The sequence below is a fragment of the Bos mutus genome, chromosome 15 (assembly GCF_027580195.1).
Source record: "Bos mutus isolate GX-2022 chromosome 15, NWIPB_WYAK_1.1, whole genome shotgun sequence".
In the NCBI taxonomy this organism is placed as follows: domain Eukaryota; kingdom Metazoa; phylum Chordata; class Mammalia; order Artiodactyla; family Bovidae; genus Bos; species Bos mutus.
In genome coordinates, this window is record NC_091631.1 from 28046916 (window position 1) to 28066302 (window position 19387).

The 19387-nt window shown below is 40.7% G+C and overlaps 1 protein-coding gene across 1 annotated transcript in view; it reads right to left on the bottom strand.

Annotated features, from left to right (window-relative positions):
* Positions 1–1490: 1490 nt before the first annotated feature.
* Positions 1491–19387, bottom strand: part of RNF169 (ring finger protein 169) — an 88767-nt gene continuing 70870 nt past the window's right edge. Inside the window, exons 5-6 of the mRNA XM_070383719.1 lie at positions 8023–8122; positions 1491–7569 (exon numbers count right to left, since the gene is read on the bottom strand). Of these exons, the coding sequence (XP_070239820.1) occupies positions 6385–7569; positions 8023–8122 (1285 nt within the window). The 3' untranslated portion in view covers positions 1491–6384. The remainder of the gene's footprint in view (positions 7570–8022; positions 8123–19387) is intronic.

Sequence of the window (19387 nt, forward strand, 5' to 3'; positions counted from 1 at the left end):
CTGAAAGGCTCCTGAGAACACGCTCGCCCAGCTTCAAGGCAGGAAGTCTCTTGCCGTCTCCCCAGCAGATGACTCAGTTTGTGCTTGCACATCTAGTGACAGGGAGCTCATTCCCTCCGAAGGCTGTCCCTTCCTTTGTTGGGAAAACTATTGGATGGCTGAAGTCATCAGGCTAAGCATCTGACCAAGTCCCTCAGTAATCCTGACTCTGCTTTTTGGCCCAGAGCATATCTGCTCTCTCTGCCCAGTCAGCCCAGTCCTTTACTTGTATGAGACTATCCTGAAGAGGCTATACTTATCTACATCAGATGCTCTTGCTGCTGCTGCTAAGTCACCTCAGTTGTGTCCAACTCTGTACGACCCCATATACGGCAGCCCACCAGGCTCCCCTGTCCCTAGGATTCTCTAGGCAAGAACACTGGAGTGGGTTGCCATTTCCTTCTCCAATGCATGAAAGTGAAAAGTCAAAATGAAGTCGCTCAGTCATGTCTGACTCTTAGCAACCTCATGGACTGCAGCCATCAGATGCTCTTACCTTTGTTATTCCACATGGATACCATCTGAATAAACTGATTTTCCTATCATTTTGAATGCTGAAGCAAGACATTCCAATATGGGGCATCTTCTAGAGCAAAAATGGCACCAGAACTCATATACAGTCTACACTTAGCTCAGATTTGCCTGAGATTGCTCTCCAGAGATAAGACTTTGACTAGAAACAGTTCATGAGTTTGCTTTACTGTATTCTCAACTTGGGCCTCTCCTCAGCCTGGCAAACCTACATTGAGGAATGCACTTCAGTACTGTTCAAATAACACATCATCCCATTTGGTCCTGTGTGGGCAGAAGCATTCCTGATAGGCATGCCCTGTTCTGAGTCCTCTTTGTCAAAACGCTGTTTTTGAAGAGTTGGAGAGGAGGCATCTAGCAGTGGCACTGCCAAGGATCCAGGCCCCTTCTGTACTCTACTGAAGACAGCAGATTGAATAAAACCAAAATCCAAACTATGTTCTTTCTGGGTGGAAGGGGATAAGGCCTTAAGGATAACTGTATGAAGAATTAAGAGTAAATAAATAGTACATCAGTCACACACAGACAAGAAAATCCATTAGCTGGCACTTGAGACAATCACATTTCCCTTACATAATTATCCATTCTCACTGGAACTTTTAAGGTTCTGTTGGAGGTTAAGGGTTGAACCACTGAGCAAAAGCCCCTGCCCCTGGCGGCACAGCATAGGGAGAGGGCAGGGCCAATAAGGGAGAATATGCCACCATCTGGAGCCAGGGCCCAAAAGCTGCTCTTGAACTCTCACGGCTCAATCTTTGAGGAGTACACTCCCTATTTTTACCCTTTATTAAATGAGAGGAAAGGAAGAACAAGCCTGGCTTTGCCTTGGCTTTGTCCAACTAGTTCTTAAGACCCCAGAAAAGGTAGAAAGGGAGGCACCCCAGTTTGAGGTTGCCTCCTACAACTACTGAGACAAGGCATTGAGGAAGCATTTACTCACAAAGCAAAGTGTGTAAATATTTTTCTTAGAAAAAAATACTGATAATACATAGAACAACGTGCACATTCAGTCTTGGCACGTTTCCTTCATCCAATATAACCAGTTTCTAAACTGAAGGCTTCTGTATATGTATCTTAGCTGTGGATGACATGTGTCAAGATGCATTTCTGGATCATCTTTGGAGGAAAGCCTATTCAAGCAGCCTCTTTTCCTAGTATCCCACCCCTCAAAAAATAAAAAGCAGACCTGCTTCCTCATTGACACAAGAATAAGTCGTTCTCATTGAGTCACAACATAAGTAGCTATATTTACTTCTAAAAGCCAAGCCAAATGACCAATCTGTGGGTTGATGAGAAATGGCTGGCCGAGAAAAATTAAGTCTCTATGGAGTTTTTGATTTTCAAAGAAAAATGAAGGGCTGACTGGGTTCTAATCCCTGGTAGTTAAAAATGACAGGCTGTTCAATCAAAATATATCACTTCCCAAGATTTCACATTCACATTACTCTCACTATGGGGGTGGGGGTGGGGGCGGGCGGTTCCCTACCTGGGTGTGTATTCAAGGGATCTGGGTACATTTTAATTCTATCTGAAAAAAAGCAGGAAGAAAAAGCTGTTAAAATAATCATTTGGATATCTCCTTCATGAGCAAATTGTGTGTGTGTGCAGCTTAGAGGACTTAGAGGACTATTCATTCAGACCCTAGATAACTGTAGTACAAAGTATGACACAGGGCACTGAACCCCAAGTTCCTTGTTTCTTAAAGAGAAGGAGGGCATCAGGTGGGATAGTGTGACTTGGGTAATTCCCATGCCCATTCCAGCTATATAACATTTTGTGATTATGATCCAGCCTTCATTTTTCTTCCCCTCACCACCAGCTGGCCTTCCATCTCAATGGAAAGCTGTGCAAGAAAAAGGCAAAGAATCCCAAGTTGCTGCCAGATTTGGTGAGAGGTCTGGTTCGTGGAGAGGTTGGTAGGTTGCTAAGTTGAGATCTGAACCTCCTCTGGCCATGTCAGTGATCCACAGTCTTCCTCATTTCTCGGGGCTTTATGCTAAAAGCAGCTCCTGGAGAACTAGTCCTATAATCGTGGGAGGAGAAAGATCATTCTCCTCTGGTAAAAGTACTTCAGAAACAGAAAGCAATATTGCAGTCAGGTTCACAGAACTGAGGGGGGTATCTAAAATGTCCAAGGGTGCTAGATGGTACCTTGAATGGGCCACCCAAGATCATCACTATGGCCCTTTACGAAACCATTAACGAACTCTCCAGCCACACATACATTCAAATACATTCCAGGAGACGCTGAGTTCAAGAGCACGGATTGTCCTTTCCTTCTTTATATCCATGACCCAGCACAGGGCTGGCAAAAGTTCGAAACTCAGGAAATATCTGTCAAATGGAACAGAAAGGATGAGCAGCACAGCCTTCGGTCATCAGCGTCACCAGTCAAGCCAGTGGCAGCTTTCTTTCCATCTTAGTCAGTTTGTAATCACATAGCAATTAATCAAGCAGCTTTAATCTCTTAAGGGCATTTTTAAGAGAAAATGAACAACAACCAAAAAAACACAGAAGGCATTCATCACTAGTGCTTCCTCCAGGCAAAAATTTAAGGATTCCATTTAAAAAAATAAATGAAGCCATTTACAAAAGGTTTTCCTGGGAAGTTTCAGCCAAAAAGAATCAACCTTCTAAAAAGAGGCAATTATATGAAAGGGGCCAGGGGCTGGATACATAATCCCCAAACTTGACATCAACCCAACAGGCCCAGATAACTTCTTCCAGCAGATACAATCAATGGATCATGAACATGTTCCCAAAGTATCTTTCCCACTTGTTAAAAAAAAAGGGCTTCGAGCCCCGTTCTCAGGAACCATGTTTCTTGGATTTCCCATTAGAATGACCTCCATCCTCCAACTTCTCATAACTTCCCCTTTAATAAGAAAAAACACAATGCATATACACAAGGAACAGAGTAAACAGAACATGGGAAATTTCTATGGTGAAGCAGATTCCAATGATTTGTGAGAAATGTTTGTTTTGGGAGATGGCGTATCTTTCATTCTAGCTCACAAACCCTCCCCATCATTCTGTTTTCCTTCCGTGTCTTTTTCTCTAAAGAATTCATGTCAACAACTCCATTTGTGACCAACTTCACAATTAAGCAACAGGGGAGGGGAATTCTTTCAGAAAGAAGTGTTCAGGTTTTAGTAGTTAAGTATGGGAAGCATGTTAAAATAGAGATAATATCTTAGTGGTTTTACCCTCCTCCAAAGCCAGGAAGAGGAAAGATTAAGCCTCCTCCTTCCTTAGCTTACTTTGCCTGTGTTTGAAGGACTGCTGCTCAGCTGAAGTCTGGAAACAACTGTCAGTACCATTCAAGGCTCCACAGTAGGGGGTCACTAAACTGGATTCAGCTTTTGGAATATTCACGTAACAAATTTTCATTCTGTAACCTGACACTAAAACTTGTTGTCACTACTAAGCAATTTCTTAAAATGAAAAGTATTAGTTTGGGGAAATATTTAAAATATATATCTTTTCTATTAAAAATATTCATCTTTTTTTCCAAAAACTAAAATTAGCTCCAACTGAAAAGTTTTTCAAATTATTGGAGATACAGAAAAAGGTGACAAGTGGAAAAATAAGTGTCTTTGCTACTACCAATGAGACTAGCCTTCCAATAACATTTACTAAGATCGAAAAGGAACACCATGAAATGGCAGTAACTGACATCTTCTTTGAGGGCATTTAGTAAGTCACCCTCCCTGCCCTCTACAGACCACTGCCAGCTTTTCTATCCTGGGCACCAATATGCCCTCCAGCGGCTTTTGGAGGGCCTGTGTTGCTGGGAGGACCTAAAACTGAAGTGGTATGAAAATGAAGTAATGAGATGAGTGTATATTTTCTAAACACACATCTGCACGTGTGCACGCACAGACACACAGAACACATACATTCAGGTGAGTGACACTCCCCACCAAAGTAGTCACTGAGGAGGCCCCACATCTCTCAGTGATTACCCAGGTACTTCAGACATCTCTGGAACTCCTCTGGGAATTGTGTATGAGTTGCCCAAGAAAACGGCTCTGACTGCTTTACAGCTGCACCTCGTTTCTGACTCCAACCCTCTTGATAACCTACTTTCTGTTCCAAAGGTTTCCAATAGGTTCTGACTAGTTTCAAATTAAAATTATCTTTCCTATAACCCAAAGATTAAAGAGAAGAAGGGAGGCAAATCTTCTGAGAAGAATCAAAAGTAGGTGATACAGTAAATCCTTTGTGATCTGGATAAGTGAGTCATTGTTCTGGACCTTAGCTTCTGCCTTAGTAAGAAGAAGCAGCTGGAACAGACAACCATTAACGTCCTTTCCAGTTTGACTATTAGATGTCTAGATGTCTCCAGACTTTGAGGACAGTTCCAGAAATGTTTTCACCAAAGACAACATCATTGGAAAAACTGTGCAGCCTCCAGCTGAGGCCACCTGAGGGGGACAATGTACACTGGGATATGTAAGATCTGAAAGGCTTGTTAAAATGCCAGTCACATGACTTTATAGTAACAGCTCATACATGCACAGGGAATGCCAGTCCACCAGAGATTCCCTAAAATTCTATCCTAATCCCTACTCTCAATGAGCCCAGATGGGCAGAAGCACCAAGCACCACCAGAGATGCAAAAGACACACGGTGTCACCTGCTAAGGAAAATAAACCCCAAAGGTCCATGGGACTGAATTGACCAGCTGCATCCAGCTAGACACCGTGTTTCCACAGTAGGGAGTCTCAGTACTGTTCTTGCCTGACTTCTGGGCAAATTTTTTGGATTTTAGAACAACACTGCAGATAACTCTTGTCCAAAAGGAGAGTAATAATGAGGTCCAATCAGTTTATCTAACAGAGTGGAACCCCAGGAAAACAGAAGGCTGTAAACTGGAGGAATGTGGATAACTGTACAGTATATGTTTGCACTTCCAGTCAATCTCAATTATCTGCATGTGGATTTTGTACAATAATATTCAAAGCCCAGCCAGCTTTCTCTAGGCTCCCCTGGTATGTCCTTGGATCGCTGTCCATTATGGCAACCTCTTAAGTGTGGAAAAAATCCATGGGATTTGTTGTTGGGAGACCCAGCAATCAGTCTGGGCTATGTATGCCCTTAGTAGTTGAGAGAACCTGAACATCTGCAATGCAGTTTCATCATCAGAAACTGGGGCTAATACCACTTACATGTGAGGTCTCCTGAAAAGACCAAATTAAACAATGACTATGAATGTGGTCTGCCAACTATATAGTATTAATCAAATGTTATTTTTTTAAACAAGGAATGTACATTAACTTCTATAGAAGCATAAAAACTGATTTCATTAGGTATATTTACTTGAAGCAAAGGTAAGAAGGGGGAACACAATCTTTTTGGATCTGCCAAAGAACTACACTGTTGCACTTCTTTGGAAAAAACAAAAAAAAAGATGGAACTAATTTTTATCTGCAAGGCTGATTTAAAACACCACCTGCTGAAAGAAGTCAGGAGGTCTATCAATGTAAGAAGGCATCCCCTTTCTCCTCTACCATCTAACCCTAGCCACTCTGCTCCTGAATCTCATGCCAAGCAGGTGCTGCCAGATTTGGCCCGGATACCCTAAGGGGTGGGCCACCCTAGGGAGTGAGGAGTGCTTCTGGCCTGGGTCACAGGGAGGCAGAGACAAAGTTCCCTTGGATATAGTCTACAAAGGCCCCCAAACCTCTCAGAATCATACTTGACAGTGTTTTGCCATTAAAAGAAACCCAAAGTGAGAACACTCATTTCTTCATGATAAATGATCAAGCTCAAAGACCTCTGAGAAAAACAGGTAACGCTGTTCATCAGGTGTTACTTGGCCCCCGCCATGCTACTGGACCGCAGGAGATACTGATCCACGCTTCCTTTTCGCCGACTCACAGTCCGCCTTTCGTTGTCAAACATGCGCTGCAACTGCAGAGCCAGCTGCCGGTCCTCTTCCTCTTGCTGCAATTTCTGCTCCATCTCTCGCAGCACTGGGTCTGTGGGGGCCAGACCCACCTCACCACTGCTTTGTCGCAGTTTCTTAAGGGAGCCATTTTGTTCCAAGTGCTTGGTCTTACAGCGTCTTTTCCTGCCCCGACGCAAGGAAGGAAGTGGCTCATCACCTAGGTTGTCTGCCAGAACACCATTAGGCAGATCAAAATGATTCACTGTCTTCAGCTGTTTCTTTGTTTTGAGGACCCCACCCAAAACACTGTTTTTAGGTAGCACTGAGTTAACTGCTGAGATTTTCATACTTGCTGTTATACGGGTTTTATCTAACTTGGCATCTGGGGATGACCCTGACCTTTCCGACTGCTCTCTCTCCAAAGAAGTCCCACTGGCCCCCACTGGGAGTTCTGAAGAGCAGCAGGTTTCCAATGGGATCTCAGTGTTCTTTTTACGGTCACTGCCCTGTTCTGCTTTTGTCTGGCTAACAGAGGAAAAATAATCAAGGTCAGGGGCGGTAGGTCCCGTACATTCAGAGAGAACTTGCCCACTGGACAGTCTTGTATTTAAAGCCAGAAGAGGCTTCTCCTTGTTGGACTGCGTAACTTCAGAGACCAGTAAGTCGTCCCCTGTTTCTGGAGCCAGGGAGGTGAGGGTGGCTTTTGAAAGGGTCTTTTTGATCTGCCGCTCCTGAAAGATCTGCTCCCACTTCTTGAGGATCCGTGGACTAGCCTCATAAGAAGTCTGCTTCTGCAGGCTTCTGTTTAGGTTGCGGGGTGTCGATTTGATGATGAGGGGACTCAACACGCGGCCATCAGGGAGCCTCTTGGGCGGAGTACATGGTGAGCAGACAATGGGCTTGAAATGGTTTAGCTCTTCTGAGATGCTGTCGTTACTCTCAGGGCTGATAGAGCGCTCTGGCTTATGTAAGGAAGCCAAGGCTGACAGGGAGCTGAAGGGCAGGCGCTTCTCAACAGTTAGGTCGGGAGCCGAGAGGCAGCGGTGGTTCCGGGTGGACAACAGGACACCGATGATGGGGTTGGAGGTGGGGGTCATGGCTGTGGCCTGAAAGAGATTAGAAGACTATGTATACATACATATATAACCTTTTTCTTCATCATTCCTTCTTGATGGTAGAGGGGTAGAGGAGAGAAGGGTAAGAAAAAAGATAACGGGTGATACAAGTCTAAGTAATGTAGAAAATCCCTCATTTAGAGTGCACCCACCATTTAGAGAAATTCCTACACATGAAACAAATAATGAGATTGAAAACTTTTATGAAAAAAACCTCATCTAGAATTTTTAAGAAGGTTTTTCTAGGAGCCCTCATTCTACTTATCTTCCTACTAATTCAAACTCTCTTCCCTTCACATCTGTTTTGTAAAATTCTCCAACATAATGAGTTTGCCTAGGATCCATTGTGCCTCTTCTCATCTGAAATGGTTCTTTTGTGGCCGTGTGCAGGAGGTTATGGGACGGGACGAGACAGCCCAAGAAGAAGCTGTGTCTGAGGTCTACCTTGGCTTTGCTGGTTGGTGCTGCTCTGAGTCTGCTCTTCGCTCTGTCCTGACCAGTGTCACTGCAGCTCTGACTCCTTTCCATCTTGGAATTTAGGTTCCTAAAAGAGAATAAAGACAAACTGTCAACCGTAGCCTATGATTGCTAAGGGAAAAAAGATGACAATCTCGTCTGTGCTTTCAAAGCTATGCAGCTATAACAGAAAATGTATTAATTAACAAAATAATTTTAAGAACAAATCCTGTCCAAAGAGAGTTCTCCAGAGAGGACATTTGGTGTAAGTCTTTGTTTCCAAACTTAGATCCTGCCTAAATAACACAAGACCAATGGCTATTTCACTCATGCTTAGAGAAATAGAGGGACACCGCACCTTCCGTAATAGAATGGACACAGGGACTTCCCTGGTGGTCCCGTAGACAAGAATCTGCCTTCCAATGCAGGGGATGCAGGTTTGATCCCCCTTCAGGGAACTAAGATCTCACATGCCTCAGGGCAACTAAGCATGTACTGCAGCAAGGAGTCCATGCCCCACAAGAGAAGCCCCTGCGTGCCGCAACTAGACAAAGACCACGCACTGCAGGAAGAGCCAGTGCAGCCAAAAAGTAACTTTTAAAATAATAATAATTTTTAAAATAGGATAGATACAATATCAAATCAACTTTAGAAACTTTTTTTTTCCTTTGCTTAGGCCCAGACCTCTTCTCAAGCAATCTAAATCATCCATGAAACAAATATTTAAGTACTTATAAAACACCTAGCAAATCGCTAGATTCCCATGTAGGTAGTAAAAATTAAATACACTCTCTCCCTTAATCTACTACATTTAAGCTTCCAAAGGCCTACATCCTGGTGATTAAGAGATTTCAAGATCAGAAGATTTGTCTTGTGCATTATATTATGATTTTACAATGCAAACCAAAAACCAAAGTAGCTGTATTATAACACTGATCTTACTGGGTAACAGCTCTACTCAACAAGCATTTAACATATAGTTACTATATGCCAGTCACCTATGAGCATTATCTGGGCACTGGAAATACAGAAAAGAATGAGGTACAGTCTAGGTCTTCAAGGAATCAGAGTCCAGTGGAGCAGACAAATAATTCAATATAACACAGTTAAATGGTACAATGAAAACTTATGCCTAATAATTTTGCCTAATAATGGCATAAGAGAGTTATTAATTAATTACCTGGGACGGAGTGAGAACAGGGTTGGAAAAGCCTTCAGTGGCATATGTATTTTGAAGGATAAATAAGAATTTACCAGAAGACAAGGTGGACACCTAGCTATGCAGATGATCCCAAACAGAAATTATTTCCTTGAGTGATTTTACTTAACTCTGGAATGGAATAGTCATATCTACTCTTTTGAGCAAAAGATTTAAAATTTTATGATAGTAGATTAGTTAAGAGAAAACTTATAAAGGAGGTAATGAGGTACATGTCCTCTCCCAATTTGGGACCAGTCTGTTCCATGTTTAGTTCTAATGGTTGCTTCTTAGCTGCATACAGATTTCTCAGGAGGCAGGTCAGGTGGTCTGATTCCATGTCTTGAAGAATTTTCCACGGTTTGTTATGATCCACACAGTCAAAGGCTTTGGCATAGTCAATAAAGCAGAAGTAGATGTTTTTCTGGAACTCTCTTGCTTTTTCGATGATCCAATGGATGTTAGCAATTTGATCTCTGATTCCTCTGCCTTTTCTAAATCCAGCTTGAACATCCGAGGTTCTTGGTTCATGTACTGTTAAAGCCTGGCTTGGAGAATTTTGAACATTCCTTTACTAGCGTGTGAGATGAGTGCAATTGTGCGGTAGTTTGAGCATTCTTTGGCATTGCCTTTCTTTGGGATTGGAATGAAAACTGACCTTTTCCAGTCCTGTGGCCACTGCAGAGTTTTCCAAATTTTCTGGTGTATTGAATGCAGCACTTTCACAGCATCATCTTTCAGGATTTGAAATAGCTCAACTGGAATTCCATCACCTCCACTAGCTTTGTTCGTAGTGATGCTTCCTAAGGCCCACTTGACTTTGCATTCCAGAATGTCTGGCTCTAGGTGGGTGATCACACCATCGGGGCTGTCTGGGTCATGATCTTTTTTGTATAGTTCTTCTCTGTATTTTTGCCACCTCTTCTTAATATCTTCTGCTTCTGTAAGGACCATACCATTTCTGTCCTTTATCATGCCCATCTTTGCATGAAATGTTCCCTTGGTAGCTCTAATTTTCTTGAAGAGATCTCTAGTCTTTCCCATTCTATTGTTTTCCTCTATTTCTTTGCATTGATCACTTAGGAAGCCTTTCTTATCTCTCCTTACTATTCTTTGGAACTCTGCATTCAGAGGTATGTATCTTTCCTTTTCTCCTTTGGCTTTTGCTTCTTTTCTCAGCTATTTGCAAGGCCTCCTCAGACAACCATTTTGCCTTTTTGCATTTCTTTTTCTTGGGGATGGTCTTGATCACTGCCTCCTGTACAATGTCACAAACCTCTGTCCATAGTTCTTCAGGCACTCTGTCTATCAGATCTAATTCCTTGAATCTATTTGTCACTCCCACTTTATAACTGTAAGGGATTTGATTTAGGTTATACCTGAATGGTCTAGTAGTTTTCCCTACTTTTTTCAATTTAAGCCTCAATTTTGCAATAAGGAGTTCATGATCTGAGCCATAGTCAGCTCCCAGGCTTGTTTTTGCTGATTGTATAGAGCTTCTCCATCTTCGGCTGCAAAGAATAGAATCAATCTGATTTCGGTATTGATCATCTGGTGATGTCCATGTGTAGAGTCTTCTCTTGTGTTGTTGGAAGAGGGTGTTTGCTATGACCAGTGCGTTCTCTTTGCAAAACTCTGTTAAGCCTTTGCCCTGCTTCATTTTGTACTCCAAGGCCAAACTTGCCTGTTACTCCAGGTATCTCTTGAGGCCAAACTTGCCTATTACTCCAGGTATCTCTTGACTTCCTACTTTTGCATTCCAGTCCCCTATGATGAAAAGGACATCTTCAGGGAGGCCTGGCGTGCTGCAGTCCATGGGGTTGCAAAGAGTCGAACATGACTGAGCAACTGAACTGAACTGAACTAGAAGGTCTTATAGGTCTTCATAGAACCGTTCAACTTCAGCTTCTTCGGCATTAGTGGTGGGGGCATAGACTTGGATTACTCTGATATTGAAGGGTTTGCCTTGGAAATAAAGAGAGATCATTCTGTCATTTTTGAGACTGCACCCAAGTACTGCATTTCAGACTCTTCTGTTGACTATGAGGACTACTCCATTTCTTCTAAGGGATTCTTGCCCACAGTAGTAGATATAATGGTTACCTGAATTAAATTCACCCATTCTGGTCCATTTAGCGCACTGATTCCTAAAATGCCAATGTTCACTCTTGCCATCTCCTGTTTGACCACTTCCAATTTACCTTGTTTCATGGACCTAACATTTTGGGTTCCTATCCAATATTGTTCTTTACAGCATTGGACTTTACTTCCATCACCAGTCACATCCACAGTTGGCTGTTGTTTTTGCTTTGGCTCAGCATCTTCATTCTTTCTGGAGCTATTTATTGGGCACCTACTGACCTGTGGAGTTCATCTTTCAGTGTCATATCTTTTTGCCTTTTCATACTGGGGTTCTCAAGGCAAGAATACTGAGGTGGTTTGCCATTCCCTTCTCCTGGTTAAATTTACTCATAACTATTCTGGGTTTTTCTGTGTGTGTGTGTATGTGCTACTGCAAATACAATTGCTCTCCTAATTATATTTTCACAGTGTTCACTGCTAATATAAAAAATGCAACTGATTTTTGTGTGGTGATCTTGCATCCTGAAACTTTCCTAAATTTGTTTATTAGCTCTAATAGTTTTTTCATGAATTCCTTAGGATTTTTTATGAATAATACCATATCATCTGTGAACAAAAATGTGAAAGGAAGAATACTTGCTCCTTTGCAATCAGGATGCTTTTCTTTTCTTTCACAGTTTTACTGAGCTATGTTTGACATATATTGTATAAGTTTAAGGTGTACAAAGTGTTGGCATTTGATACACACGTATTGTGAAAGGATTCCATGGCGAGGTTAGTTAACACCTCCATCACCTTACATAATTACCATTTATTTTGAGGGGTGAAGAACATTTAAGACCCGCTCTCTTAGCAGCTTTCAAACACATAAATACGGTATTGTTAAGTATAATCACCATGCTGTACATTAGATGCCTAGGACCTATTCACCGTAGAATTGGAAATTTATACCCTGTGACCAACATTTCCCCATTTCCTCCGCCTTCTGCCAACCACCATTATACTCTGTTTTTATGAGTTTGGCTTTTAAAGATTCCATATGTAACTGACATACAAAATTGTCTTTCTCTCTGACTTAACTTTGCTTAGTGCAATGCCCTCAAGGTCCATCCACACTGTTGAAAATGGCAGAATTTTCTTATTTCTCATGTCTGAGTAATATTATATATACATATATGTATCTCACATTTTCTTTATCCATTCATCCATGGACAGACACTTAAAGATTGTTTCCATGTCTTGGCTATTAAGAATAATGATACAATGAATGCGGGAGTGCAGATAGCTCTTGGAGATTCTGATTTCATTTCTTTGTGTATATACCCAGAAGTGGAATTGCTGGATCATATGGTAGTTGCAATGTTTGCTTTTGAATTATATACGTACCTTAGATATTTTGGATATTAATCCCTTATCAAATATATGATTTGCAAATACTTTCTCCCATTCTGTAGATCGCCTTTTCATTTTGTTGACTGTTTCTTTTGCTGTGCAGAAGCTTTTTAGTTTGATGCAGTCCCACTGACATCTGCTTTTGTTGCTTAGTGTCATCTCCAAAAAATGATAGCCAGACAATGTCAAGGAGCTTTCTATGCTTTCTTTTAGGAGTTTTACACATTCAGGTCTTATTGGTTAAAGTTAATTTTTATGAATGATATAAAATAGGGGCCCAATTTCATTTTTTTGCCTGCAATTTTCCAGTTTTCCCCAGCACCATTTATTGAAGAGACCATCCTTTCTCCACTGAGTTTTTTTAGGCTCTCTTGTCTCATATTAGTTGGCTGTATTTGCATGGGCTTATTACTGAACTCATTGGTTAGCTCTAATAAGTTTTTTGGTGGAATCTTTAGGATTTTCTTTTCTTTAGGATGATATAAGATGATATCATCATAAACAAGAACAATTTTACTTCTTCCTTTCCAATTTGGATGCCTTTTATTTGTTTTTCTTCCTTGACTGCTACAGTTGGGACTTCAGTACTATACTGAATAGGAGTGGTGAGAGTGGGCACCCTTGTTTTACTCCTGATCATAGAGGAAAATCTTTCAACCTTTCATTCATGAGTATGTTAGCTGTGGGCTTGTCATATACGGCCTGTATTAGTATGTTCCTTCTATATCCAATTTGTTGAGAGTTTTTATCATGAAAGGATTTTGTATTTTGTTGAACACTTTTTCTACATTAAGATTTACAATTTTCATCTTTCATTCTATCAGTGTGGCATATCACATTCATTGATTTACCTGTGTTGAACTACCTTTGTGACCCAAGGGTAAAACCAGTTGATCATGGTGTGTGATTCTTCCAAGGTGTTGCTGACTTCAGTTTGCTAATAGTTTGTTTGGAATATTTAATCAGGGATATTGACCTCCAGTTTTCTTTTCTTATAGTATCTTTATTTGGCTTTGGTATCAGGGTAATACTGGGTTCATAAAATGAGTTAGGGAGTGTTCCCTCCCCTACGGTTTTTTGGAAAAGTTAGAGAGGGGTCAGCATATTAATTCTTCTTTAAATGTTTGGTAGAACTCACCAGGGAAACCATCTGGTCCTGAGTTTTTCTTTGTTGGGAGGTATTTCACTACTGATTCAATTTCATTACTCATTATTTGTCTATTCAGATTTTCGATTTCTTCATAATTCAATGGTAGGTTGCATGTTTTTAAGAATTCATCCATTTCTTCTAGGTAATCTAATTTGTTGGCATATAATTGTTCACAGTAGTTTTTTGGGATCCTTTGTACTTCTATGGTATCGAGTGTGATGTCTCCTCTCACATTTCTGATTTTTTTTTTTTTTTTTAGTCTTTTTTCCCTTACTTAGCCTAACTAAAAGTTTAGTAATTTTTTTCTCTTCAAAATATCAGCTCTCAGTTTCACTGGTCTTTTCCATTGTTTTCCTGGTCTCCATTTATTTCTGCTCTGGTCTTTGTTATTTCCTTCCTTCTGCAATCTTAGGCTTAATTTGCTCTTCTTTTTCTAGTTCCTAGAGGTATAAAGTTAGATTGTTTATTTGAGCTCTTTCTTTTTCTTAATAGGTCTTCCCTGGTGACTCCATTGGTAAAGAGTCAGCCTGCAAGGTGGGAGACTGGGGTTTAGTGTCTGGTTTGGGAAGATCCCCTAGAGAAGGAAATGGCAGTCCACCCCAGTATTCTTGCCTGGAGAATTCCATGGACAGAAGAGCCTGGTGGGTTCCAGTCCACGGACTCACAAAGAGTTGGACACAACTGAGTGACTAATGCTTTCAATTTCACTTTTTTCTTAATATAGGTGTTTATCACTATATACTTCCCTCTTAGAACTGCTTTTGGTGCATCCCATGCATTTTGATATGCTGTGTTTCCACTTTTGCTTCTTTCAAGGTATTGTTTATTTCTCTTTTAGTTTCTTCTTTGGCTAACAGGTTTTTCAGGAGCGTGAAGTTTATTTCCCTTTATTTGTGAATTTTCCAGTTTTCCTCCTCTTATTCATTTTGAGTTTCATACCATTCTGGTCAGAAAAGATACTACGTATGATTTCAACCATCTTAAATTTGCTGACCTGCTTTGTGATTTGTATGATCTATCCTACAGAATGTTCCATATGCAGTTGAGAAGAATGTGTATTCTATTGTTGGATGGAATGTTCTATATATGTCTGTTTGGCTCATTTGGTCTAAAATATAGTTCAGTTCCAACATTTCCTTATTGATTTTCTGTCTGGGTGATCTATCCATTGTTGAAAGTAGAGTGCTGGAGTCCTCTACTAATATTGGTATTGTTGTCTATCTCTCCCTTTGGGTCTGTTAGTATTTGCTTAAAATATTTAGGTGCTCCAATTGTGGGTGCATATATTATATATTTATGATTATTTTATCTTCTTGATGAATTGACCCCTTTTTCATTATGTAATGCCTTTTTGTCTGCTGTTACCATTTTGGGCTTAAAGTCCATTCTCTTTTCCCACTTCGGTTTTCATTTGTATAGAGTATCTTTTCCCATCCTTTTCGCTTACAGCCGACCTGTATCAGCAGAGCTGAAATAAACCTCTTGTAGGCAGTATATAGTTGAGTCTTGTTTCTTTATTCAATTTGCCACTATATGTCTTGTGATTGGAGAATATAATTCATTTACAGTTAGAGTAATTATTGAAAGGTAAAGATTTACTAATGCCATCTTAGTCAGTTCCTAGTAGTTCTGTACATCTCTTTTTCCTTTAGCCTTCTTTTGTGGCCTGCCTTTGTGAACTGATAATTTTCTATAAAAGTATGCTTTGACGTCTTTGTATTTTTTGTGAATTTACTGTAGGTTTTTGCTTTGTGGTTATCATGAGGCCTACATAAAACATAGATATGAGAGTCTATTTTATGCTTGATAACAACTTATCTTCAATGACATACAAAACTTTATGCTTTTACTCTCTTCCATTTTATTTCTGATGTCACAACACACTTCATGTCTTTTTATATTGTGTATTCATCAACAAATTAGTTTAGCCATAGTTATTTTTCAACACTCTTGTCCTTTTAACATTTATACCAGAGTTAAATGGTTAACTGAGAACTTCCCAGGTGGCTCAGTGGTAAGTGATTAATGAGGACAGCCTGCCTGCCAACACAGGAGATGCAGGTTTGATCCCTGGGTCAGGAAGATCCCCTGGAGAAGGAGATGACAACCCACTCCAGTATTCTTGCCTGGAGAATCCCATGGACAGAGGAGCCTGGCGAGCTCAGTCCACGGGGTCGCAAAGAGTCAGACACAACTAATGACTAAATAATAACAATAAGTGTTAACACATCACCATGCTACCTTATTATTCTTAACCCTAACGCCTCCCAGCTAGTGACTGTTCTAATGTGTAGATCAGAACATCTCTACAGTGATAGTTTTATCAAAGGGGCAGTGAGGGGTGTTTCCTTGGTAACTAATGAGCCAACCTGATATCAGTTTTCTTTATAATTAGTAACCTCCCTCTCTCTCTGGTTGTGAAGATCACTGCCATGTCCTGCCCGCTGTCTGCTGCACACAGTGTGATGTCACTCAAGTACCTTGCTTCAGACATGGAAGATCCCTCGTTAATCCTACTAAACTACTGATGTCTATGTTGCTGCCTCTGGGCTCTTTCTTTAGTCTTGAGGTAGGGCAAATACAGGCTTGCAGACCTACCGGGTACAGCTCAACAGACACTGGGAGCATGCACAGGGAGCTGGCCACAGGGTGAGAGCATTTGTGAATGAGGCATGTGGAACGATGGGAATGCCCATTGGCCAAAGGGGAGGATGCACAGAAGAGGTATCCCCAGTGGCTTGGGGGTGATGTCTGTAATGTAATTAGTAAGAGCTTCATCTCTTTGAACCCTCTGGAGTCCTATCTACTGCTTTCCTAACCTCTTCCTTCTGCTCAGTCATAGAGCTCATGATTCAGTACCCGGGTTGAGGCAGGAGAGAAATAGGCTTCATCTACAGTTGGAGCCTTTTAATAAGAGAGTTTATTTACATTTAATGTAATTACCAGTAAGGAAGGACTTCTGCCACTTTTCTATTTGTTTTCTACATGTCTTACACCATTTTTACTCCATAATGCCTCCAATAATGCCTTCTTTTGTGTTAGATATCTCCTACTATAACCATTTTGATTTTCTTATTTCTTTAACCATATCTGTTATTTTCTTAGTGGTTGCCCCAGGGATTACAATTAACATCTTATTTGAAAACAATATTTCAAATTAATGCCAACTCAATTTCAGTAGTATATATAAGCTTTTTTCCTATATAACTCTACTCCCCCAATGTTGTTATTATCACATGAAGGTCACAAAAATCATGAGTGTGAAAATATTGTGGAAACTATCAACATAATATATAGATATTATTATTGCAGTATTTGGTCAGGTTAAGGGGCTTCAATGCTGGCTGAGAACAGTCAGCAATAAACTTGATAATGTTCCTGAGATTTAAGAGCTCAAACAATACCTTTGCTAAAAAAACAGGAGAAGTAATTACACCTCCCACCTTTCCCACATCCATTTCTATATTCCCAAGCCCTAACAAGTACCTAAAACACAGTGGATATATTTAATAAATTTCTTATAAGTGAATAAAAATATGTACAGAAATACCTATGACCTGCTTAAGAAAGGAGAGAAAACCTCAATATTTATTAGGAATCTATTACCTCTCAGGTATTGTGTGTTTTAAATATATTATATCTCATTTAAACCATACAGAAACCCTGTAAATCAGCATCCCCAAATTTATAGACAAAGAACTGAAGGAAGTGATTTTTTTTCTAGGTCGCACACGAATCTCCAAAATTCTAAGGCATGTGCTCCTTCTCCCTCAGCACACTGATCTTACAGCCTGCTCTATTCCGCCACAGAACAGACCCAGCACACCTAGGGAAGTTCTCTTTTCCAAACACATAGTGAAGTCATAAACAAGAGAAAGCGGCATTGTCTGAAAGGTTACTAGCTTAAAATTTCCACTGCCAAGGGACCAGATGGTTTCTGGGATGTCTCGTTAAGCTAAAAATACCCACAACCACAATGAGTCTGACTTACAAACAAAGAAAAGGAGGAGCAGCCAGTGTCAACATGCAGCTGGAAAGCTAGAGGAGTTAATGCTTAGGAAACACTGCTTAAAGGGCTTTCAAATGGTAATACACGGTATAAAACATGAGATAGCTCATGTTATTAATTGCTTATTCATCACTCTCTCTCACATACCCATTCCACATTAGTGTCTTTTTTCCCCCCACATTACTTTCTTAATCAAAACTCTCAGGCCTGGCAGAGTCCCACCAAGAAGCTGAAGGCAAGAGAGGATCCTCCTCCCAGCCCCTAACTTGGATATGTGAGGCCCCTCACCCCAACACATACATACTTGAGTAAAGCAGAAGCAGCTTCCTAGGGCCCAACTGTAGCTGCCATGAACCCAGAAATGGGTAAGATTTTGTTACAAGCCTTCCCTTGAATATTTATTATTGGGTTATCTGCCTTGTGTACACTAGCATTCTTTTTTTTAAAGTGTACAATTTAATGGTTTAAGTGTATTCACAGAGTTATTTAACTATTACCACAATTTTAGAACATTTCCATCACCTCATAAAGAAACCTCATACCCTTTAGCTACCACTCCTAAACCCCCGTTTCTCCTCCGCACTAAGCAACCACTGATCCACTTTCTGTCTATATGTATTTGCCTACTAGGGACATACACTAGTATTTTTTTGCTGATGGATGGAACCATTGTTTCCACAGCTATATTTCAAAAGTCATGCAAAAGGCTTTGAATTCCCTCAAACAACAGGATAACTGGGCAGCTTCTTACCCAGCTCTATACAACTTTGTGGTTTTTTAGAACAAGACAACGTATAAATTATTTAAACAAACAGAAAGAAGGAAGCTCTCTGTTACAAAGGTAGATCATTTCAAGACAAAGATCTAAGTGCAGAGTCTTTTGTCATAGGATTCTGACAGTGGTTTGCTAGAAAGAGCACAGGTTTGTGGAGTCAAGAGAGACCTGAGTTCCAATTTCATCTCTGTCACTTTATTGAGGTGAGAAGTTCTAGGGTGAACTGCTTAATCTCTTTGAACTGCATTTACCTTAGCTGAAAAATAAGAATGTTAGAAATCTTACAGGATTAATGTAGAAGCTTAAGGAAATGAGGTATGTAAAGTACTAAATACAGTAGGAAGACCTGGGAGAAAGCTAGTTCCCTGATGCTACTTGTCACCATCCTGCCATATCCCTCTGAAAACCACCAGTATATTCCTATTGTAGTATGACAGAGAGATTCAGTTTAGTTCAGTTCAGTCTTTGCTACCCCTTGAACCGCAGCACGCCAGGCTTCCCTGTCCATCACCAACTCCTGGTGCTTACTCAAACTCATGTCTATTGAGCTGGTGATGCCATCCAACCATCTCATCTTCTGTTTTCCCCTTCTCCCACCTTCAATCTTTCCCACCATCAGGGTCTTTTCAAATGAGTCAGTTCTTTGCATCAGGTGGCCAAAGTATTGGAGTTTCAGCTTCAGCATCAGTCCTTCCAATGAATATTCAGGACTGATTTCCTTTAGGATGGACTGGTTGGATCTCCTTG